The sequence below is a fragment of the Pseudophryne corroboree genome, chromosome 7 (genome assembly GCF_028390025.1).
Source record: "Pseudophryne corroboree isolate aPseCor3 chromosome 7, aPseCor3.hap2, whole genome shotgun sequence".
Classification (NCBI taxonomy): Eukaryota; Metazoa; Chordata; class Amphibia; order Anura; family Myobatrachidae; genus Pseudophryne; species Pseudophryne corroboree.
In genome coordinates, this window is record NC_086450.1 from 448522130 (window position 1) to 448547891 (window position 25762).

The 25762-nt window shown below is 48.0% G+C and overlaps 2 protein-coding genes and 1 pseudogene across 12 annotated transcripts in view; 1 reads left to right on the forward strand and 2 right to left on the reverse strand.

Annotated features, from left to right (window-relative positions):
* The window catches only part of UBN1 (ubinuclein 1), a 129449-nt gene extending 106510 nt beyond the window's left edge, over positions 1-22939 (reverse strand). For 2 of the 7 annotated variants that reach the window (XM_063935034.1, XM_063935035.1), the window contains exons 1-7: positions 22590-22937; positions 19952-20411; positions 18126-18215; positions 15699-15794; positions 13893-14027; positions 12323-12408; positions 9296-9674 (exon numbers count right to left, since the gene is read on the reverse strand). In XM_063935034.1, coding sequence (XP_063791104.1) covers positions 9296-9674; positions 12323-12408; positions 13893-14027; positions 15699-15794; positions 18126-18215; positions 19952-20188 — 1023 coding nt within the window. In that variant the 5' untranslated portion in view covers positions 20189-20411; positions 22590-22937. Of the gene's footprint in view, positions 1-9295; positions 9675-12322; positions 12409-13892; positions 14028-15698; positions 15795-18125; positions 18216-19951; positions 20415-22589 lie in introns of all 7 variants that reach the window. The other 5 variants (XM_063935032.1, XM_063935030.1, XM_063935031.1 and 2 more) reach the window with 5 other exon arrangements.
* Positions 18857-18975, reverse strand: LOC134946223 (5S ribosomal RNA; annotated as a pseudogene).
* A 39-nt stretch (positions 22940-22978) lies between the features above and the next one.
* GLYR1 (glyoxylate reductase 1 homolog) overlaps positions 22979-25762 on the forward strand; it is a 138833-nt gene continuing 136049 nt past the window's right edge. For 3 of the 5 annotated variants that reach the window (XM_063935038.1, XM_063935041.1, XM_063935040.1), the window contains exon 1: positions 22980-23137. In XM_063935038.1, coding sequence (XP_063791108.1) covers positions 23100-23137 — 38 coding nt within the window. In that variant the 5' untranslated portion in view covers positions 22980-23099. Of the gene's footprint in view, positions 23138-25762 lie in introns of all 5 variants that reach the window. The other 2 variants (XM_063935037.1, XM_063935039.1) reach the window with 1 other exon arrangement.

Below are 25762 nucleotides of genomic sequence, written 5' to 3' on the forward strand. Positions count from 1 at the left end.
TAGGCTGTGGCAGGCCTGCCACAGAATGTGCAAGTTGAATTGTGTTACAAATCCAACGAGCAATCGACTGCTTAGAAGCAGGTGCGCCCAACTTGTTGGGTGCATACAATATAAACAGCGAGTCAGATTTTCTGACTCCAGCCGTCCTTGCAATGTATATTTTTAAGGCTCTGACAACGTCCAACAACTTGGAGTCCTCCAAGTCGCTAGTGGCCGCAGGCACCACAATAGGTTGGTTCAGATGAAATGCTGATACCACTTTAGGGAGAAAATGCGGACGAGTCCGCAGTTCTGCCCTATCCGAATGGAAGATTAGATAAGGACTTTTATAAGATAAAGCCGCCAATTCAGATACTCTCCTGGCAGAGGCCAGGGCTAGTAACATAGTCACTTTCAATGTGAGATATTTCAAATCCACCTTTTTCAATGGTTCAAACCAATGGGATTTGAGGAAATCTAAAACTACATTTAGATCCCACGGTGCCACCGGAGGCACCACAGGAGGCTGTATATGCAGTACTCCCTTGACAAAAGTCTGGACCTCAGGGACAGAGGCCAATTCTTTTTGGAAGAATATTGACAGGGCCGAAATTTGAACCTTAATGGATCCCAATTTGAGACCCATAGATAATCCTGATTGCAGGAAATGTAGGAAACGACCCAGTTGGAATTCCTCCGTCGGAACCCTCCGATCCTCGCACCACGCTACATATTTTCGCCAAATGCGGTGATAATGTTTCACGGTGACTTCCTTCCGTGCCTTAATCAAGGTAGGAATGACTTCTTCTGGAATGCCTTTCCCTTTTAGGATCTGGCGTTCAACCGCCATGCCGTCAAACGCAGCCGCGGTAAGTCTTGAAAAGGACAGGGACCCTGCTGTAGCAGGTCCCTTCTCAGAGGTAGAGGCCACGGTTCGTCCGTGAGCATCTCTTGAAGTTCCGGATACCAAGTCCTTCTCGGCCAATCCGGAACCACTAGTATTGTTCTTACTCTTCTTTGCCGTATGATCTTCAATACCTTTGGTATGAGCGGCAGAGGAGGAAACACATACACTGACTGGTACACCCAAGGAGTTACCAGTGCGTCCACAGCTATTGCCTGTGGATCTCTTGACCTGGCGCAATATTTGTCCAGTTTCTTGTTGAGGCGAGACGCCATCATGTCTACAATTGGTCTTTCCCAACGGTCTATTAACATGTTGAAGACTTCTGGATGTAGACCCCACTCTCCCGGATGAAGATCGTGTCTGCTGAGGAAGTCTGCTTCCCAGTTGTCCACGCCCGGGATGAACACTGCTGACAGTGCTATCACGTGATTCTCCGCCCAGCGAAGAATCTTGGCAGCTTCTGCCATTGCACTCCTGCTTCTTGTGCCGCCCTGCCTGTTTACATGGGCGACCGCCGTGATGTTGTCCGACTGAATCAACACCGGCTTTCCTTGCAGGAGAAGTTCCGCCTGGCTTAGAGCATTGTAGATTGCTCTTAGTTCCAGAATGTTTATGTGAAGAGACTTTTCCAGACTCGTCCATACTCCCTGGAAGTTTCTTCCTTGTGTGACTGCTCCCCAGCCTCTCAGGCTGGCGTCCGTGGTCACCAGGATCCAATCCTGAATGCCGAATCTGCGGCCTTCTAATAGGTGAGCCTTCTGCAACCACCACAGAAGTGACACCCTTGTCTTTGGTGACAGGGTTATTCGCAGGTGCATCTGCAGATGCGACCCTGACCATTTGTCCAACAGATCCCTTTGGAATATTCTTGCATGGAATCTGCCGAATGGAATTGCTTCGTAAGAAGCCACCATTTTTCCCAGGACTCTTGTGCATTGATGTACTGACACTTTTCCTGGTTTTAGGAGGTTCCTGACCAGATCGGATAACTCCTTGGCTTTTTCCTCTGGAAGGAAAACCTTTTTCTGAACCGTGTCCAGAATCATTCCTAGGAACAGCAGACGAGTTGTCGGGATTAAATGGGATTTTGGAATATTCAGAATCCACCCGTGTTGTCTTAGCACCTCTTGAGATAGTGCTAAAGCTGTCTCCAGCTGTTCTCTGGACCTTGCCCTTATTAGGAGATCGTCCAAGTATGGGATAACTAATACGCCTTTTCTTCGAAGAAGAATCATCATCTCGGCCATTACCTTGGTAAAGACCCGAGGCGCCGTGGACAATCCGAACGGCAGCGTCTGAAACTGATAGTGACAGTTTTGAACAATGAACCTGAGGTACCCCTGGTGTGCGGGGTAAATCGGAACGTGTAGATACGCATCCTTGATGTCCAAGGATACCATAAAGTCCCCTTCTTCCAGGTTCGCTATCACTGCTCTGAGTGACTCCATCTTGAACTTGAACTTTTTTATGTAGAGGTTCAAGGACTTCAGATTTAGAATAGGCCTTACCGAGCCATCCGGCTTCGGTACCACAAATAGAGTGGAATAATACCCCTTTCCTTGTTGTAATAGGGGTACTTTGACTATCACCTGCTGAGCGTACAGCTTGTGAATGGCTTCCAACACCCTCTCCCTTTCGGAAGAGACGGTTGGTAAGGCAGACTTCAGGAAACGATGAGGAGGATCCGTCTCTAATTCCAACCTGTACCCCTGAGATATTATCTGCAGGATCCAGGGGTCTACCTGCGAGTGAGCCCACTGCGCGCTGTAATTTTTGAGACGGCCCCCCACTGTCCCCGAGTCCGCTTGAGAGGCCCCAGCGTCATGCTGAGGTTTTTGCAGGAGCCGGGGAGGGCTTCTGTTCCTGGGAAGGAGCTGCCTGTTGGTGTCTCTTCCCTCTTCCTCTGCCTCGTGGCAGGTACGACAAGCCCTTTGCTCTCTTATTTTTGTAGGAGCGAAAAGGCTGCGGTTGAAAGGTCGGTGCCTTTCTCTGTTGGGGAGTGACTTGAGGTAAAAAAGTGGATTTCCCGGCAGTAGCCGTGGCCACCAAGTCTGATAGACCAACTCCAAATAACTCCTCCCCTTTATACGGCAAAACCTCCATGTGACGTTTTGAATCCGCATCGCCTGTCCACTGTCGTGTCCATAAGGCTCTTCTGGCTGAAATGGACATAGCACTCACCCGAGATGCCAGTGTGCAAATATCCCTCTGTGCATCACGCATATAGATAAATGCATCCTTTATTTGTTCTAACGACAGTAAAACATTGTCCCTATCTAGGGTATCAATATTTTCAATCAGGGATTCTGACCAAACTACTCCAGCACTGCACATCCAGGCAGTTGCTATAGCTGGTCGTAGTATAACACCTGCATGTGTGTATATATTCTTTTGAATAACTTCCATCTTTCTATCTGATGGATCCTTAAGTGCGGCCGTCTCAGGAGAGGGTAACGCCACTTGTTTGGATAAGCGTGTGAGCGCCTTGTCCACCTTAGGGGGTGTTTCCCAGCGCGCCCTAACCTCTGGCGGGAAAGGGTATAATGCCAATAACTTTTTTGAAATTATCAACTTTTTATCAGGAGCAACCCACGCTTCATCACACACGTCATTTAATTCTTCTGATTCAGGAAAAACTGTTTGTAGTTTTTTCACACCATACATAATACCCTGTTTTACGGTATCTGTAGTATCAGCTAAATGTAACGTCTCCTTCATTGCCAAAATCATATAACGTGTGGCCCTACTGGAAAATACGTTTGAATTTCTACCGTCGTCACTGGAATCAGTGCCCGTGTCTGGGTCTGTGTCGACCGACTGAGGCAAAGGGCGTTTTACAGCCCCTGACGGTGTTTGAGGCGCCTGGACAGGCATTAATTGATTGTCCGGCCGCCTCATGTCCTCAACTGACTGTTTAAGGGAAGATAAACCATCACGTAATTCCACAAATAAAGGCATCCATTCTGGTGTCGACCCCCTGGGGGGTGACATCTGCATATTTGGCAATTGCTCCGCCTCCACACCAATATCGTCCTCATACATGTCGACACCACGTACCGACACACACCGCAAACTCACAGGGAATGCTCTAATGAAGACAGGACCCACTAGCCCTTTTGGGGAGACAGAGGGAGAGTCTGCCAGCACACACCACAAAGCGCTATATATACAAGGGATATCCTTATATTAAGTGCTCCCTTATAGCTGCTTTAATATATATATATATATAGCCATTAATGTGCCCCCCCTCTCTGTTTTACCCTGTTTCTGTAGTGCAGTGCAGGGGAGAGACCTGGGAGCCGTTCTGACCAGCGGAGCTGTGACAGAAAATGGCGCCGTGTGCTGAGGAGATAGGCCCCGTCCCTTTTTCGGCGGGTTCTTCTCCCGCTATTTTTCCAGTCAGGCAGGGGTTAAATATCTCCATATAGCCCCTATGGGCTATATGTGAGGTATTTTTAGCCTTGTATAAGGTTTATATTTGCCTCTCAGAGCGCCCCCCCCAGCGCTCTGCACCCTCAGTGACTGCCCAGTGAAGTGTGCTGAGAGGAAAATGGCGCACAGCTGCAGTGCTGTGCGCTACCTTATGAAGACTGAGGAGTCTTCAGCCGCCGGTTTCCGGACCTCTTCACGCTTCAGCATCTGCAAGGGGGTCGGCGGCGCGGCTCCGGGACCGGACTCCACGGCTGGGCCTGTGTTCGATCCCTCTGGAGCTAATGGTGTCCAGTAGCCAAGCAGCAAATCCACTCTGCATGCAGGTGAGTTTACTACTTTCCCCCTAAGTCCCACGTTGCAGTGATCCTGTTGCCAGCAGGACTCACTGTAAAGAAAAAAACCTAAACTAAACTTTCTCTAAGCAGCTCTTTAGGAGAGCCACCTAGATTGCACCCTTCTCGTTCGGGCACAAAATCTAACTGGAGTCTGGAGGAGGGTCATAGGGGGAGGAGCCAGTGCACACCACCTGACCTAGTAAAGCTTTACTTTTTTGTGCCCTGTCTCCTGCGGAGCCGCTATTCCCCATGGTCCTTTCAGGAACCCCAGCATCCACTTAGGACGATAGAGAAATGTGAAAACAGGGATCAACACCCTTTGCGGTTAGAAGCATATGGAGCGCCGCCTGCAGCATGACTCTCCTGTCATCGTAAACCGGCCGACCCCTGCCGAGGGACCCCTGAGACGGTTGGACTCCAAAATCGAGTCTGTAACCGCCCAAGCCTTCTCAGTCCTCCCAAGAGGACCACCGACATGCGCCTACCCTGGGACCCTCCAGGTGGTAGGAAGGTCTGACCTGCAGTGGGTGTGTTGGATGACCTAAAATCAGACTGGACCGAGGATGGTGAACCTCTGCTTTAGCCTGTTACCCTGAGATCCCTTGGCGACGGAGATACCGCCCGAGTGGAATCGAAAGCCTGAAAGGGCACGGAAAGATCTAAAGGAAAGACCGGTAAAGGTCCGTCTTGGAACTGTGGCAGCAGTAGGGGAAAGAAAAGTGGACTTACCCCCAATGGTTCGAGAAATCATGCAGGAAGTTCCTTCCCCTGAACCAGCTGCCCCTTAGGATTCCATGTTCACCTGTCACTGTCGCAGCCCCAGAGGTCGTCGGGTTAAGACAGCCCAAGCGAAAATGCAGGTTCCGAGTCTACAGACGTGGAGACCTCAAAAGAAAGTAAAGCAGAATCGTGATTCTGATCTGTCCCAAAGTATCAGTTGATCCTGATGCGAATTATCCTGTAACCTAGAGGACAATTGTTCCACAACCTACCTGCTCCGAACAAGGTAGAACCCCGCTGCCATATATGTGTCTCAGATGGATCCCTGAGCTAGGTTGCCTCAGGAAAACGGCAGCTTGTTGGACCGGCGATACATCGAGGGGTATACCTTGGAGAGTTTCTGATACCGTTTCCTGCCGTCTGCGGGGAAAGGATAGGAAAACAAACATTGTTTGATACCTGAAATTGTGTATTCGGGTGTCTGACGGCCGTCTACCGGAGCATGCCCAGCTCATCCGAAACTGGACCAGTCGCTGTCATTTCGTCATCGGCGTCGAACCCCGAGGGACCTGAAGTGTCTGCCTCCCTTACCTGCAGTACCAGACGAACTGCTGTATAATGCACCCTGATATTCTGAGACACTGCTTCAGACTCCACCGAAAACAGACATCATCAGTATCCTGGACATCTCTCGCCTCCTCCAAGAGAGGCCTTTCCACCGCCGAGTCGTATAACATGGAAGGTTAGCAAGGTTCTTTTAGAAACCTGGAGAGGTGAAATGACGTACAAGGTCTCTGGTTAACAGTGACATTACCTGCATAATCTGAGCTGTTCAAACAGGAGCGTCCTGCAGGTGCGTGGAGGGCTAAGCGGATGGCTCCACCGCATACTTCACACCTAAGAGGGATTTCTTTGACTATCCCAGGTGAGACAAACGAAAGGAGAAAAGGTGTGTTAAATAAACACAGCCCTATGTAAGGTCTGCACTATAACGTGCAGTGACCGACACGATTCAAATAAACTTTCTGGAGCAGTGGAGACTTGAACCAGTAGCGCTGCGCTGTGGGACAGGAGTCTTAGCCACTAGGCTATAGGAGCTCCCCTTAAAGTTTTTTTTTTTTGGGGGGGATTCAAACCCTGGTCTTTCAGATACCCGCTACTAACGTACTGAGCCACAGCGCTATTTGTCTGATGCCACACACATTCCCCAAATTACAAATAGCATTAGTACCAAGTGACACCAAGGAATAATAAAGGGAAGGCAACACCCCGCCCTGTATGTAGTGTACTGCTAATTTAGGTGCACCAGATGTTTCTCGGAGGTTCCGCTGGTTTTCCAAAATGGTGACCAGCCTGCGAGAAAAGATGGGGGAAAATGTTATGTGGCAGGGCGGGGCTTGTTCTGTTATTATAAAACATTGCGGAAGTGTTTTGTTTTATCCCCTATATATGGTATTGTATATATATATATATATATATATATATATATACATACACATTATATATATATATATATATATATATATATATATATATATATACATACACATACATATACACACACATACACACATATATATATATATATATATATATATATATATATATATATATATATATATATATATATATATACATACACACAATCGTTCCCAATGTTTACCCAGCAGGGTCATACATAAGGAGACCAGCACACCACCGAGTAGAAAACTGAAAAAAACATTTAATATTTAAGCAGCATTATCAGGCCTTTTGAAAAAAGTTATTGGTACTCATCAAAGTTCGCTGAAAAGAGTCCATAATACATCATATCAGCCATCCCTAGGGCCCGTTTCGGTTGTTACACCTTCATCATGGGGTCAGCTACCCCATGATGACCCCATGATGAAGGTGTAACAACCGAAACGGGCCGTAGGGATGGCTGATATGATGTATTATGGACTCTTTTCAGCGAACTTTGATGAGTACCAATAACTTTTTTCAAAAGGCCTGATAATGCTGCTTAAATATTAAATGTTTTTTTTCATTTTTCTACTTGGTGGTGTGCTGGTCTCCTTATGTATGACCCTGCTGGGTAAACATTGGGAACGATTGTATTACTAGGTATTGACACGGCACCCCTGGATCTCATTTAAGTGTGTGCGCTTCATTTCTGGACTTATATATATATATATATATATAAATAGGGTAGATAAATACTGTCTATGTGAACCTAATAGGGTAGATAAATACTGTCTATGTGAACCTAATAGGGTAGATAAATACTGTCTATGTGAACCTAATAGGGTAGATAAATATTGATAAATACTGTCTATGCACACTAGATTTTAATCATTAATGAGCTGAGCCACAGCTCCTGTTATAGAGCAGACTCCCTGATCTACAGCCTCTATGAACTGCCGGGCAGAGGACTCCCCTGCAGGGAGGAATGGCAGCCAAAGTGAGATATTACAAATATTTCAGCATCACAATGCACAGAAAAAACTAAAATCCCACTGAGACAGTAACTGTGCATAGAGACAATGAACGCTGCGAGCCGCCGCCGGGGAATAAGCTCCTCCCCCACCTCATACCTTTTAAATGTAAGATGGAAAATATCCTGCACCGAACAGCCAGGCAGAGGGAAGGGAGCTTGCAGCGGCCGGGGAGCGGTAGGACTGTGAAGCGGTGTCTTGGCATGCTGCAGCGGCCGGGGAGCGGAGAGCGCTGAGCCCGCCGTACAGAGCGGGAGTTAGCTCCGCCCCCCCGTTTCGGCGCCAATTTCAAAACAGACCCGCTTCAGTGTAAACGAAGCGGGAAGCGCCGTGTATCCCCCGCCTGCAATGTATGCCGCGGCCGGGGAGCGCTGAGCCCGCTTACAGAGCGGGCTGAAGCTCCGCCCCCCCCATAATGGCGCCAATTTCAAAACAGTAATTGCGCCTCTGATACTCTCCAGACAGACTCTGACTGGGGATTATAGGGGAGCCGTCCAACCACCACATAATGTGCACAATTAAATGAAAGGCATGTAAAAACCTACATCAGTGTGGAGGGGGGGAGATTGTACTCACCGCTGTCCAGATGGAGTGGTCCCGACACGCGCCGCACTCAGCGGTGTTAACTCATACTCTGCACGACAGAACGTCCCCGACACGCGCCGCATGCAGCGGTGTCCGGCCACTTTTGAGACTTACCGCTGCCATGCTGCCGGAATCTTCTGCTGGTGGAGCGGCCCCGACACGCGCCGCACGCAGCGGTGTCCGGCCAGCTCAGGAGAGCTCAGTGTCTCCCTCAGCCGGGGCCCATCCCGAGCCGCATGCAGCTGCGATGGGACCCCGCCGGCAGCTCCCGCGGTGCAGACTGGCAGTGGCAAAGCAGCCAGTCTGTGAGTGTAAGTAAGAAAAAGAAAAATAATAAAGAAAAAAGAAAAAAATCTTCAGCTAAAACCCAAGTGAACCAGCTCCCTCGGGCACTATCTAAGACTGGCTTGGAGGGAAGATAGTAGGGGAGGAGCTAGCCACAGTGTTAGAATTTTAAAGTGCCAGCTCCCAATTACTACCTACTATTTCCCCATTGTAACTACGCTCCAGTGGCCCCTAGTGGATGAAGGAGAAATTGGCATATAATTTCCAATGTGGAACATTCAAGAAAATGGTGTACAGCTGTGCAAAACGGTTCTGTATCCATAGCAACTGTTAAGATTCTATGGGGGAGATTCAAATGTTTGAAAAGTCAGTTGGGAGTCTGTTTTTTCCTATCTAGTAGACAGGAAAAAACAGACACCCAACAGACTATTCAAACATTTGAATTCCACCCTATCACTGCAGCTTAGATATCGGTGAGAACATCTGAATAGTTTCTATGGTAACAGCACCTTTGTTACACAGGTCTATCCCAAGGGTCACTGTACAGGTTCCATTCAACTAACTGAAATCTTCTATACCTTTGTGAGCTCCTTGATCTGCTTTTCCAGAGGAGGCGGCAGTCCCTCTGGGATAAGTTCCTGACCGAGTGTCTCCCCAACTGGACAGCCGCCACCTCTCCCGGCTGGAATGTTGGCCCCTTTCTCTGCGTCTTTTGGGCTCAGCGAGTTCATCGGCTTGGCTGCAGTCTCGGACACCACGGTGGATGGTAAAGGTTCAGGAGGCGGCTTGGCTTCCTGCGGAGGTGTAGGTGGTGGGGCTGGGGGCGTTGGGGTGGTAGAAGCTTGCAATTTGTTTTTTTCAGCCTCTTTCTCTCTTTTAAATTTTTCCAGCATCTCTCTTAAAGGCATGGGGTATTTTTTCTTCTTTTTGTCCTTTGTACCGTTCAGAGCTGCAAAACTGAAAAGGCCAAAGTTACGACAATTACTTATAAGCGGACTATATTGTTACCGAATTAAACAGGATTTAACATAGACTTAGTTTTCAATTAAGTTTACTATAAGTGCACTGTAAAATATGTGGACTTAGGCTGGGTGAACACTAGAGCATCCTCGGCCCAATACGCCATTTCCGGCCAAATCGGAACGACGTATTGGTACCCGTGATTTACCCACTCCTGCGGTCCTTAGCGATGTCTTCTGGTCGGCCCACGCTGCAGGCTGCATCATTCTCTGTCGCTCCCTGCAATGCACACACACTTGCCAATTTTGGGTCTCGTCGCCCGCCAAATCATCTGCCTACACACGGTTCTGCTGTGTAGTCGCCCTTGGGGCATCCTTCTTAGATAGCTTCTCAATAGCTTCCCCTGCAGAGCTTTAGAGGGATATGTACTAAGCAGTGAAAAGTGTGGAGAAGTGAGCCAGTGGAGAGGTTGCCCATGGAAACCAATCAGCTGCTCTGTATAATTTTACAGTATGCAAATTATAAATGTAACTTCAATGCTGATTGGTTGCCATGTGCAACTACTCCACTGGCTCACTTCTCCTGACCTTCAGTAACAGACTGACGCTAACAGACTGGTGCTTTTAGTATTGTATTATGGACCTTCACTGGGCCACACTGTGCAGCTGGCTACATACGCAGGGACAGCACAGGCGACACTGTACTACTGGCTCAATGGCGTGTTCAATGGTAAAACCATCAATACTACATAATCCATCTTCTGCATTCAGTCCATCATTGGTCATGGCGGAAGGTCATCTTCTGTCTTCATCAACAGGACACGGTTATCCAGCTGCGATGGTTCTGTTGCTGGACCTTTGGCTGAGTGTTATGACTTTGTATTTATTCTATGGAAATAAATTGTCCTGCATGTTGTATCACCTAGTGTGCGAATGCCAGGCCCCAGAGATGATAATGTGCCCGTGTTATTGGGCAGATGTACGAGTGAACACAAGAACCACGAAAACATACCTGGATAATGTGTTACACCCTACATAAAGGGGACACATCTATCTGTAAGTGGTAATAGGGTGGCCATGCCCAGCATCTAATGCCAGCTAGGGCAATAAGTCCCCAGACTCGTACAAGAAAAAACCTCACAGTTTTTAAAAGTTAACAAAACAGGCCTGGTTAATGCTATTCAACATTGTAGTATATAATGTAAAAATGCAGGGAATAGTTTCTTTTCAGTTGGTGCTGAATAGGATATGCTCATTTCTTGGTGTATAGCAGGCTTCAGTTCATTAATGGTTCTTGGTGGATGCGTGTAGGCCTCAGCTGTCAGATGGCCTCATTGGCTGTGTGGAGGCCTCTCATGAAGCTGACAGATGAAAGTGAGCTTCATCAGGAAGATTGTAGCGATAACACCGGAAATGACCCGTCGAGTGATGCGACACTTCAGAAATCGACTACAAGTGTATATCACGAATGAAGACCACCATCTGGGCTATAAAATATATTCATAACCAAGTGATAGAAACTGTATTCCAAGCACTTTTACATTATGTACTTAGATTTTGAAAAGCATTTACCTTTTTTTTGTTAACCTTTTAAATCTTGGGAGATTTTTCTGCCTCATCCTGTATAATTTATTGCACTTTTAAAATGGACCTAATTGTTTGTATAACCAATTTGTCTTCTGCTTTTATTGGTAGAGACTCACAGGGCCGGATTCTGGGATGAACACAATGTGGCTGGTTTGGCGTGATGCCGCTGAAGCCTATTTTATTTCCTTATGCTAATGTGAGTTTCCATAGGGTTACAGTGGGGTCGATTCAATTCAGAAACAGTTGAATAGCGCTGGGAATTAGCTCCCGACGCTATTATATTCAGCTAAAGTTAAGTTGGCGAATGCCCGTTTTCGCGGACTTAACAGGTTGTTTTGTTGGGAGAATGGGCATTCTCCGACTTAACTACCCGCGCCGATGCTGATTCCCGACAGAAGCAGCCCTTTTGTCGGTTTTCTTCTCTCACCCCCCGGGGGCGAGAGAAGAATTCCTGACAATTGAGGGTAACTAGTCGCTGTATTGAATAGCGCCAGGAGCTAATTCCTGGCGCTATTCAACTGTTGCTGAATTGAATCGACCCCAGTGAGGATCCGTGTGTCTTCCATCCGTAAGCCACTCCTCCCATGGTTTCCCTGTCCTCGGCAGCGACCGTCTGACACAGACTTCCCTTCTCCGCACACACCACTCATCAGACTAGCATGTAACTCTCACTATATTCCCAGAACACTTCTACCAGGCAGAAAAGCGCCGAGTGATCGCATCCTCACCGCCCGCCCGGAAATGTCCATTTCACGGAATGAGAGATCTGGCCAAGGTCCATTTGACTCAATGTGTACATCCATTCGTGCATGTGCTGTGTGCAAAACGCACCAATTGTGTCCAATATGTCAGACCTGTCCGACTCAGATCAGGCCCACTGCGCCTCCACAGGAGTCTGGCAGAGGCGTCAAGTGCGGCCAATTCTTGCTCTACGCAGTCAATCCCACTGCCCGAGACTCCAGCTGCTATACAGAAAGTCACAAATGTGTTTTTATTCACTGAACCAATAGGACGGGTGTGCGAAGACACAGGCACGGAATATGCAGCAGCACATCTTACCCCAGCTTTGGGTGCTTGCTTTTCTTGCCTTTTCTGTCCTCCTCTCTTTTTCTCTTCTTCACTTTGTCTCCTCGCTCCTTCATTTTCTGCCAAAAGAAAACAGACGGCGCTTTAATACAATTATAACAAACAGATGAGTCCTCATACACCTATAGCCCACACGCCACATAGCGCCACCGAGTCGCTCCGAGCCATGTAATGTAGCGTCTTTTTCATTACATTGTTCATCTCATTTACATCACAGATGCAACTAAACACCAGAGATGTTGGGCTGCGACTGTAACCACACAGGGAATAGTTTTAAAAACGTACAAAGTCACAGATGAGGCACAACAGAAGTTGCCGCAAGAAAGAGCCGCAGCATCGTTGCACTTCCTATACAGATTCGGACTCAGTCGCACGCAGATGTAAGAGTGTCACACATCCAATGGATCAGTGCAATATCATTCAGATGCTCCAGGTTGTTCTATTTATGTGACTAAAGTTGCATACACTCTTGGCGAGAAAATGAACGACGTCGCTCATTTTCACCCTTCCTGAGCGACGTTGTTCACTTTCTTGGCAAGTGTATATGCCGCCGACGACGAGGGATGCGCGGCCCCCACTGGTCATTAACGACCCTCTCTGCTGGCCATGCATGCAGCTCAATTTGAACCGTCGTCTAACAGCTGCCTGCACGTCCCGCCCGCGGCGTGATGCCACTGAGCAATATGGTCGTCATATCGCTCAGTGTGTATGCACTGCCGCCGGCCGCCCGGGAGGGGGAAACACTAGGCGACATCGCTCATAGAGCACATCGCATAGTGTGTACCCGCCTTATGATGTACATTTTGTGTGAAAAAACAAAACAAAAAAAAACTCCTGCGTGGCTGCGTCACCCGGGAACTGGCACACCGAGAGCGCCTGTTAGCCGTGATTATAGCCACAGTGTAGCAGGGCACATCTGTACATGGGCCACTTTACACTGACCAGTCCACAGATCTCAGCATCACGCCTCCTAACATTTCAGTTGTCAACCTTGGGACAGAGGAGGCCCCACCCCCAATCTATCCAAACCTGGACACTTTCCACCCATTCACACCCACTGCTGGTGGCAATCTGCCCAATGCAATGAAATCTGGATCATTTTGAGGCCTGCTATTTGGGACAGTCCTGCAGAAATCCGGACAGCTGGGTGGTATGTGACGTGTACAGACCCAGAGAGGCCGCCATTTCAAACCAATATCGGAATGCCACGCTTTAGGGCAATTGGAAGCGATTGAAATGCGGGTCAGATGAAAACTGGGGTCACTGTGCAGTAGATCTACAGGTGTGCATTGTCAAAAACAGCCTTTAGTCTCTAGTGCGAATAGTCTGGGTCCCTCAGATTTGAACTACCACGTGTACATACATCTTATGAAATGTGACAGATCTGGCTGCTGGGCCGAAAATATTCCCAGGGATTAATACGCTATAGTTGTAGGATTATGTAAAAGTAGGGGGGGGGGGGGGGGAGAAAAGAGAGAGAGAGAGAAAAGAAAGAAAGAAAGAAAGAAAGAAAGAAAGGAGGTGAAGAGAAAGAGGACAGTACCTTAGGAGATTTCTTTTTCTTCTTTTTGACAAGTTCATCCTCTGATTCTGATGCCTGCCTGAACTGCAGTGTTCCCGAGTTGATATAAAATCCTCCGTACTTGGTGGTCAGGGAGGCCGGTACAAGTTCATCATACTGAGGAGAGGAAGGTGGGGTGCAGGGGTTAGCCTTTAGGCAGAGCCGCAAGTGTCAGAGACTCTTATCTCACTGACATGCAGATGTACTGTGTTACTATGGTGGAACTGCTTCTTACATGAAGTAGAGGCAGCAATTGTGTGCTGAATAGATAGCCATGACATGCAGGCCGAAGTCCACCAGGAACCTTGTGCATCGCTTTGGCCCTATGGGCAACTAAAAATGAACCGGAGGAATCACAGAGGTTCTACATGCCCCACACAATAATCCAGAGGCATCACTGTACCCCACACAAGGAAACTGGAGGCATTACCGAGGCGCTATGTGCCTTACATGAGCAATCAGAGGTATCACTAAAGGCCATATGTGACAGACATAAGCAACCAGAGGCATCACCAAGGCTCTAGTGCACAATACAAGGACCAGAGGCATCACTGTGGCCCTGTGTGCCCCAAACATTGAAAACAGGAGGCATTACCAAGGCCCTATGTGCCCTTAATGAGGAACCGGAGGACAAAACTGACCCACGCAAAAAGCCAACCAGAGGTATCACCAGGGCACTACATACACCACACAGGGAACCATAAGTATCACGAGGCACTACACACCCCACAGGGAACCAGAGGTATCACTAGGGCACTACACACTCCACAGAGGGAACAAGAGGTATCACTAGGGCACTCCACACTCCACAGAGGGAACAAGAGGTATCACAGGGCACTACACACTCCATAGAGGGAACAAGAGGTATCACAGGGCACTACACACTCCATAGAGTGAACAAGAGGTATCACAAGAGCACTACACACCCCACATAGGGAACCAGAGATATCACCAGGGCACTACACACTCCATAGAGGGAACCAGAGATATCACCAGGGCACTACACACCCCACACAGGGAACCAGAGGTATTAATGAGGCACCAAACACCCTACACAAGGCACTATAGGTATTAATGAGGCACTACACACCCAACACAGGGAACCAGAGGAATTAATGAGGCGCAACACACCCAACATGGGGAACCAGAGGTATTAATGAGGCGTTACACACCCCACAGAAGGAACCAGAGGTATTAATGAGGCACTACACACCCAACACAAAGAACCAGAGGTATTAATGAGGCACTACACACCCCACACAAGGAACCAGAGGTATTGAGGCACTACAACTCAGCAATACCACTGATTTATGATGACCATGCTCCAGTCATAACTCCTGTTCAGCACATGAATGACTGCCCCCATTGTGTAAGTGACAAGTCACACCTGTAATATACTCTTCCCTTATTAATTCTAACAAGCCATCACACATGGTCTTTCATTTTTTTTTTTTTTTAATCCTTCGGGACTGATTCCTCCATAGCTTGCACCTGGCAGAGAAACCAGAGACATTCCAAATCCCAAATGTCAATGGAGACAACTGTTTAGGGACCAGTACAGGAAGATTCAAAACAAATTACCAGTGCTCGCAGGGGATGGGATCTTGTGCACAGCGATCACCATTACCTGCGCGTACCCATCAGTGCGGTGGGGATAGAACATAACCCACAGGTAGGAATGGGATGCAACTGTCAGGGGATAGAGCAAGATCCCTGCAGGTCACATTTCTCTGTACTGCCCCTTACACAACCCCAGACCTGGCTCCGCCTCACGCGCCGACAACTTACTGCCTCGGAGTTGTCAATGAAGGAGTCGGACTCATCGTACCCATAGCCCATGTCGATCATGTCTTGCACGCGGTCCCTGCACATCCTCTTGTTCCCCTGTGAACATATACATTTCATGACTGGAGGCCACAAAGCATAAACTGCAAGCACATTATTCCAGGAGATAAAGCACCTCTGTTTTACAGGTTATATGTTCATGGGTTAAACAAAGCAAATGTTTTCCGCACTGGATGAGGCTTATTTTAAAGTCACTTAATGAAGCAGCAATCAGGCATAGGAGGTTCAATTTCTTTAAATAGCAGGTTACGTATCTTTTAAGCGTGCATTCGAAGGTAATTTTTCTAGCTACCCTTCTGCAAATTATTATCTCCTTTTCAAAATCTCTCTGGAGGTTATAAATTATGTCTGCCAGTCTCACTAACACAGGGCCAGAGGTGGGCAGGATCATACAGTACACTCAGCAGACAGAGGTCAGTGGTGACGGCTTCGTTGGATGTAGATCCCCTTCCCGCCCGACAACCCCCCCCCCCCCCCCCCCCCCTCCCCTGGTTTACAAGCTATGGGCTGAGAGCGGTTCCCAAAAAACGGAGGAGTCCTGATTCACACTGTCGTCTGCATTGTGAATTCCCCGGCCGTTCTGCGTAACCTGAAGGTGACGGATATTCCCACAGAGGGATCCGATGCTGCAGCAGATCACCCAAGCGTGTGGATTGCGCCCGTCTCCAGCTACGTTGGCATATTTTCGGATGCAGCTGCTGTGCTTACTGTGTCTAGCACTGAATCAGGCCCCGTACCCAGACATCATTAAGTCACACCTCACACCACTGTTGCACAACCTTAGCTCTGTTGGAGTAATATATCATTCATTCAAAACAAGTAGTTTCAATATTATTGAACAAAAATAAGAGCACTGGATGTACATACACCTCACACCTAGGATACAAGGGACTAATCTGGGCGCTGGCGCACAATCCCGATTTATATGTATTGATATTAGTGCCTGGGGTGTGGAGTTACTCTGCGCTGCATCCACCGGCTGTGGAGGATTATAAGCAGACCATAAATGAATGATTTGTGATTACATGAGAAACGTTCCGTCTAGCACTGGACGGGGGTTGCGGTTATGTGACTGGCGCTCGGGATCCGGACCAATCACAATGCTGCAGGACTGAATGCCAACACACAGGGTCTACTCCCACTATAGGTGTATAGAATAGTCGATTCTGGTCAGACCCTGAAGGCAGCTTGTTTAGTGTTTTGGGATGTCTAGTGAGTGCTGACAGTGCTCCTCAGAGATCAACAGACTTGGAGGTTCAGGTGAACCCAGCAAGGAGTACATACCCTAAACAGCTAAACGGATAGTTTTCCTTTCCAATTCTGATTCAGTGTGAGGCAAGCTCATTACCCAGAGACACCTCAGCAGTGTGTGACAAGGCCATATCAGCGAACAGAATGACTTCTGCCCGATCCTCACTGCACGTTACAGCAAAGACCCCCAGAGTACCCAGTCTGCCAGCTGCACACACCGCTCATCTGCTTATTAACTGCACATAATGACCCTGCCTCCCTGGGGTGGCAAACACTATTAGGTTGCCTGGCGTATAGTACCCATACCATCTCTGCCTGTTCTTAGATCACACGTCTCTTTTCCTTTACCAAGAGCCAGCATAAAGGCTTTCTGTAACATTACACAGAAGGCGCCCAGGACACCTGCTCTTTCCGTTACAGCTGGGATGCAGTGTGAGCAGAACATAGCACATAAAGGGCATGACTGACATAATTACATTGAATTCTGTTTCCTCCACACACTAAAATAACACTTTCTGTGAACGCAACCAAAATCCACGAAAACGCAGCTTATCCGCTCCTCAGCCAGCAGTGACCTCAATGAGACATGAGGCACTTTTTGCCTCATGTCTCAGTAATGTTACTGGATCCAAGTGACAGGGTAGGTTGCATTCTCGTGGATAATGGCTCATGTGTGTAGCCGTCGGGCACATTAATAGGAACACATAATAAGATTTACTACCTTATGCTAATTCAGGAAGCCTCAGCTCCTGCAAGCGGTAACCTGTGCCGCCCATGGATTTTACACCAGCAACCGTCATTGCCATCAAGAGAATCCGCACTTGCAACTGCCCCATATTAGGTGCAATATGCTTCCCCTCTCTGAACACATGACTCACATGAAAGCTTTACAAACACGTCCAAGTCAGGGTGACTCTGTGCGAGTGTGTTTCCCCCCAACATCCAATTTCTTGTTCAGACAGTTTTGAGGAGTTCCATACAACTTAGAATAGGACAGAAATACACAAAGATGCATAAATTCGTATGTGCGCATGCAAACACCACCATATGCGTCAGTGCACGGAGAGCCGCCCGACTCAGTACAGTAATATAAAGCCCCGCTGAACTACTGACACTTACATATTTCTCTTCAAACTTATGCGCTAAATCTGCGACCTCCTTCATCTCCGCTTCTTCATAGTTAAAGAGGTTGGAAGGTTTCTTTTGAGGCTGAAAGGCAAAAAAGCGGGAAGGCTGAGTTTCATCTGCATCTTCCTACTGACAGGTCACCCATCGCACATCTGTCACATGACCGTACAGGAAGAAAAGGAATTACAGAAGACTCTTGTGTGGGTGCACTCTTGTTTAGATTGTTAATATGACAATATTAAAACATAACTTTTATTATCTCATAATAGTTAGAAAAAAATCCACACTTTTATAATCCACTTGAATTAATTAGACAAACTATATTGTTACCCATGTAGACCACAAACATCTATGCGAGGTGTCACCCCTATTTGATGGATCTATTGGGAATTTTTATCTCACAAAAAATTGGAAATGTTCTGGTTAGTCTATGTTATTAGACTCAGGAGGGATGTAGACACTCAGGCTCTACACCCTGATCCTATCCCACCAGCACAAGCTCAGCTTGTATTAATAAGACCTCCAAGGGTCATTGATCCGAAGTATTATCAGGAGTATAGATCTTTATTCGCATTGGCAAATGTCAGATCTGTGACATATCAAGGAAAACGGTACTTGGAGAGAGTCAAAGTTTTGGTGACACAGGTCAAGTAGGTGAGCAGAAAGAGATGATTGAAGAAAATGTGGTGATCCTGCTGTTGGTTTCAAGTCGAGAGGGTCACGAGTTACAACACCGGGTATTCTCTGGGGGTCACCCTCACAGATACTAACCCAGCCCACCACCGTTTTGCTTCCAAGATCGGACGAGATCGGGCTCTGTCGGTGGGGTATGGTAGTAATTCACTGGGCCTTCTATAGCCGACTCACCAATGAGAGTGCACCTAATACTTCGGATCAATGACCCTTGGAGGTCTTATTAATACAAGCTGAGCTTGTGCTGGTGGGATAGGATCAGGGTGTAGAGCCTGAGTGTCTACATCCCTCCTGAGTCTAATAACATAGACTAACCAGAACATTTCCAATTTTTTGTGAGATAAAAATTCCCAATAGATCCATCAAATAGGGGTGACACCTCGCATAGATGTTTGTGGTCTACATGGGTAACAATATAGTTTGTCTAATTAATTCAAGTGGATTATAAAAGTGTGGATTTTTTTCTAACTATTATGAGATAATAAAAGTTATGTTTTAATATTGTCATATTAACAATCTAAACAAGAGTGCACCCACACAAGAGTCTTCTGTAATTCCTTTTCTTCCTAGCTCGCCTCTGACTCTGGGTGCACCACCAGACTCATTCATCAAAAAACGAATTATATGTACACATTATACGTCATTCTGGTACTCTACTATTGTTATTATTTTTCGTGAAAACTCAGAACCAGTGCGGAATCATATCTATGTTGTGAGATACATGACCGTACAGCCCAGCGAGACTTGCTGCATAACTAGACTACTTACAACCCTATAGCACCATCAGACTGCAACAGTCAATGCGCTCAGCCACTACAGTGTACTAGGGAATTTGCAATTAGAACAAAATAAACTGTATATTGCATTACTTGGCGGGGGAGGGAGGGGGGACAGCAACTCCCATCTAAAGTGTCGGGCAATATTCAATTGTCTGTGCCACTGGGCGTCCATTTCTTTTCACATATGTTGCATCCAAATACACCAGACTGGACGTATAAGGCAGCAAAAAACCATGCAAACTACCGAACGTCCTGCGCTTGGGCGCCCGACACATTTTTGCCACCACATAAGGAAAACAGAAATCTTTGCACATTGCTACAGTACGTTGTTGTATGATCTCCTACCTTCTCCCCGGGTGGCCTCTTCTTGCTGTTTCCTTGCAGGTTCTTTAACAATTCTGGGTAGCAGAACTCTGGGCAGCGCTTCTGATCTGGCTCAAAGAGGGACACAGCAATGCGGACCGTGGCAGCCACGGGTGACTCTGGGTCCTGATCGTCGTTCACAGCCCTCTTTGGGGCGGAAGGGTGTAAAGGAGCCGATGAAGGGATACAGGGAAGTTGCAGCCTCCGAGACTCAGCCATGCTCCCCCCCCCCCCAGATACGCCTCTGTGTTCAGCTTACAACAGCCATCGCCTCAGCAAAGTGTCAGTATGCCGTCGGAGAGAATTCGCCAGCTGGGATATGACGCCACAGGGCTGCCTGCTGGTGGGAGATGCTGTAGGTATCTATGCCGCTATCCTGGGGCCTTTATTGGGGGATATGTACGTGGGTGAGGTCTTCCACTCATGCTGCATTTTTACTGTCCTGCTGAAAAATAATCATGGCTGGTGAGTATAGGAGACGATTAGGCACTGCGCCATCCTCATTCTGCCCTGAAAGCGGAGCCACCTGCCATTGGGCTAAGCCAGTATCAGCCTGCCAATTCACCAGGGCCTGGTAACATTATGGTAGGAGGCACAAAGTGATGTTGCAGGTTCCTTGTGAATTGCTGGCCCGTGCTCTCAGGAACATTGGTACGACATAAGGTTGTCTCACTGCCCACAGGGCATGGGTCTAGATAAAAACCCATTGTGTATGCAATTCACCCACTCATACAGTATACACACATTTCCAAATCTGAGGATTCCCATGCCAATCTCCCACAGCTAGATAACTTCTCTTGTTACAGCTGTAATGTTATTAGAGATCTTTCCTACAGTTTCTGCTTGTGTATAATCAAAACATATCTGTATATTTAGAATTGAAAACCAGAACCGGTACCGCTGTCTCGGGCATGCACGTTAGTTGCAAGCATTGGTGTAAGAGAATTAAAAACCCTGTAACCTCTAGCAACCAGTCACGTCTTTTTTTTTTGGCATTTGGAAAACAAAAGCTATTGGTTGCAAATGGGAAGTGACACTTAAAACGCACTGCCCCTGGTTAGTAAATAATCAGCATTGCCTGTACACAGTGGAGACAGTCAGTCTGGTGGGTGATTCAGAACAGGAACTAGGACACTGTTGGTCTGACTGGCATTTTATCTGCCTGTGTATGCCCAGCACTAGTTGCACACATATATACTGCGGTCATTTAATCAGCACAGTCTCCTCGTGCGTCTTAGTCTCGTTGCAACTAAAGCGCATTTTCAGCAAAAAAGATCTGGGACTGTTTGGTGTGACTGCAGTAAAGATGTATGAGGACATATCTGCACCTTATTGGATAGGTCTCACTGCATACACTGACTGGTCGGAGGAGCAGCGTAGGATTATACTTCCATCCAGAACACAGGGATAAAACTAGTCCCGGATAATAACCAACAACTGGATTGAAATCGGATATCTGTTTTATACAATGTACAGGAGTAATGTACCTGGCAGGATACACAGTTACATCCTACAATGGAGCACAGTCATATGGCACAGTGTATAAGAGTAATGTACCTACAGATATATTGGGATATAGTACAGTGGAGCAGTCAATACTGGGATATACTGTATAGGAATAAAGCGCTTGGTGGGGGTATACAGTATTAGATATATAGGGATACAGTGTAGAGGAGCAGTCAGTAATATGATATACTGTATAGGTATACTATATATTGGAGTATTTTACAGATATACTGTATAGGGGTAATATTGTATACAAGGGTATGGGGATATATGAGAGATACATAGAATACACTGAATATAGAAAATATATATTGAGGTATATTACAGACATATATATGGATATGCTGTATAGAAGTAATAATGTATATAGGGGATATACGACTGATATATATTGCACAGGTATATATGGATATACTGTAGAGATGTAGGGTACATATGGGGTATATTTAGGGTCACCACCTCATCCCTTTAATTGTGGACATATTAATTACACAGGTTCTGTGGCTGATTAAAACCATGTGAAATGGAGTCTTGAAGACAGCCAGCCACAGAACCTGTGTAATTAATATGTGTCCAGAATTAAAGAGATGAGGTGGCGACCCTAGGTATATTAGCAACATATAGGACAGATTGTATAGGTATAATATATAGTGGGGTATATTACAGACATATTGATATATACTGTATATAAGTAACATATATATGGGAGTATATTATACACATATCTATATACATAAATAGGTAACATTGTATAGGAATATTATATACAGGTATATAGGGGATTATATGAGCTATAGGACACATTTATAGATGTACTGCATATGACAGGTATATCGGGATATACAGGTGTACTGCATATGACAGGTATATCGGAATACACGCCGGCATGCAGCACAATGACCGCGTCAGCCGGACAGTCCCGACTCCCCGCTCTCTGTGGTGTCCGCACTTTATAGCCGCGGGTTGCTCCATCGCGAGCAGCACGGGGGGGAGGACCATCCCACTGGAGTCCCAGCAGAGGGGTGAGACGAGTACCCGGAAGTGCTCTCGGACAATACACCCAGGCGGCGACTGTCCCCACTCTGATGCCCTCACTGCCCCCCGGCTCACTCACCGCGATGTGTCCGGTCCGCGGTTCTCCGTTGGCAGCAGCCGGAGTGGGCGCAGAGCGGGAGACGTCACTCAGCGGAGGCGGGAGGGGGGGTCACGTGTCCCGCAGGAACGTTAGAGGCTCGTCCCTCGCTCCTCCCCGCCGTCCCCACCGCGTCACGTGACCCGTCCCTCGCTTCCCCCCCATTATCCAGCATAACAACAACACAAGCTGCGGCGGCCGTTGACAGCCGCACGCCGGCTCACGTGACGTTGACAGCCAACCGTCGTCTCCCTCTGCCGCTACGGGGGTGTGGTCTGCGCAGACGCTCGTTCCCGCCTTCACCCATTAGTGGAGCGCTGGGCACTGTGGACGTGCCCGATTGGCGCGCGCTATCACGTGGGTACGTAGGGCGCAAGGAGCGCGCACGGCACGTCAGAGGGGGGAGGTGAGCGGGTTCCTGTTCCCGGCATCCTTCGCGCGTCCATCCTCCTTCCTCCCACCTCCTCCTCCCGCTCCGCCCGCGTCGGTAAGATGGCGACAGTGAGTCTGCGACAGGGAGATCTGGTGTGGTGAGTTCCGTCCCTGGGGGTTACCGTGACCAGCACATAGCTCGGGCTCAGCGGGGAGAGCGGTGGGGGCGCACTGTGCTCCCGGGAGAGCTTCGTCTTATGGACGTGTGTAAGGGATCAGCTTTAGGGACCATGTGAGGGGGGTATAGATGGCTCCTGCTTTGGGGATCATGTGTGAGGGGGGTATAGATGGCTCCTTCTTTGGGGATCATGTGTGAGGGGGGTATAGATGGCTCCTTCTTTGGGGATCATGTGTGAGGGGATATAGATGGCTCCTGCATTGTTGATGTTCTGAGGGGGGTTATGGATGGATCTTACATTGGGGGTCATGTGAGCGGGGTTATGGATGGATCTTACATTGGGGGTCATGTGAGGGGGGTTATGGATGGATCTTACATTGGGGGTCATGTGAGGGGGTTATGGATGGATCTTACATTGGGGGTCATGTGAGGGGGGTTATGGATGGATCTTACATTGGGGGTCATGTGAGGGGGGTTATGGATGGATCTTACATTGGGGGTCATGTGAGGGGGGTTATGGATGGATCTTACATTGGGGGTCATGTGAGGGGGGTTATGGATGGATCTTACATTGGGGGTCATGTGTGAGGGGGGTATAGATGGCTCCTGCTTTGGTGATCATGTGTGAGGGGGGTATAGATGGCTCCTGCTTTGGGGATCATGTGTGAGGGGGCTATGGATGGCTCCTTCTTTGGGGATCATGTGTGAGGGGGGGTATAGATGGCTCCTTCTTTGGGGATCATGTGTGAGGGGATATAGATGGCTCCTGCATTGTTGATGTTCTGAGGGGGGTTATGGATGGATCTTACATTGGGGGTCATGTGAGGGGGGTTATGGATGGATCTTACATTGGAGGTCATGTGAGGGGGGTTATGGATGGATCTTACATTGGGGGTCATGTGAGGAAGGTTATGGATGGATCTTACATTGGGGGTCATGTGAGGGGGGTTATGGATGGATCTTACATTGGGGGTCATGTGAGGGGGGTTATGGATGGATCTTACATTGGGGGTCATGTGAGGGGGGGTTATGGATGGATCTTACATTGGGGGTCATGTGAGGGGGGTTATGGATGGATCTTACATTGGGGGTCATGTGAGGGGGGTTATGGATGGATCTTACATTGGGGGTCATGTGAGGGGGGTTATGGATGGATCTTACATTGGGGGTCATGTGAGGGGGGTTATGGATGGATCTTACATTGGGGGTCATGTGAGGGGGGTTATGGATGGATCTTACATTGGGGGTCATGTGAGGGGGGTTATGGATGGATCTTACATTGGGGGTCATGTGAGGGGGGTTATGGATGGATCTTACATTGGGGGTCATGTGAGGGGGGTTATGGATGGATCTTACATTGGGGGTAATGGATGGATCTTACATTGGGGGTCATGTGAGGGGGGTTATGGATGGATCTTACATTGGGGGTCATGTGAGGGGGGTTATGGATGGATCTTACATTGGGGGTCATGTGAGGGGGGTTATGGATGGATCTTACATTGGGGGTCATGTGAGGGGGGTTATGGATGGATCTTACATTGGGGGTCATGTGAGGGGGGTTATGGATGGATCTTACATTGGGGGTCATGTGAGGGGGGTTATGGATGGATCTTACATTGGGGGTCATGTGAGGGGTTATGGATGGATCTTACATTGGGGATCATGTGAGGGGGGTTATGGATGGATCTTACATTGGGGATCATGTGAGGGGGGTTATGGATGGATCTTACATTGGGGGTAATGGATGGATCTTACATTGGGGGTCATGTGAGGGGGGCTATGGATGGATCTTACATTGGGGGTCATGTGAGGGGGGCTATGGATGGATCTTACATTGGGGGTCATGTGAGGGGGGTTATGGATGGATCTTACATTGGGGGGTAATGGATGGATCTTACATTGGGGGTCATGTGAGGGGGGGTTATGGATGGATCTTACATTGGGGGTCATGTGAGGGGGGTTATGGATGGATCTTAAGGTCCCTACACACTATGCGATCTGCCGCCGATATGGGCGACCCGGCGGCGGGGGGGCAGTGACGGAGGGAGTTTCTTCACTCCCCCTGTCACCCGGCTCCATAGCATTGCAGGCACATCTGGATGAGATCGTCCATATTGGCCTGCATACACAAGCGACTGGGCACCAGCGATGAACGAGCACGGGGCCGCGCATCGTTCATCATTGCTGCCTCCACACTGAACGATATGAACGAGTTCTCGTTCATTAATGAACGAGATTGTTCATATCTTTCAGTAATATCGCCCAATGTGTAGGGCCTATTACAGTGATGGCTAACCTTGACACTCCAGCTGTTGTTGAACTACACATCCCAGCATGCTCTGCATCAATTTTAGCATGGCCAAATAGCAAAACTGTAGCACGGCATGCTGGGATGTGTAGTTCAACAACAGCTGGAGTTTCAAGGTTAGCCATCACTGGCCTATTACATTGGGGATCATGTCAGAGGGGTTTGGATGGATCTTACATTGTTGTTCATGTGAGGGGGGTATGGACGGATCCTGCGTCTGGGTTCATGGGGGGTGGTGTATGAAAGGGTTCCTTGCATTGGGGGTCATGTGAGGGGGCGTATGGATGGATCTTACAT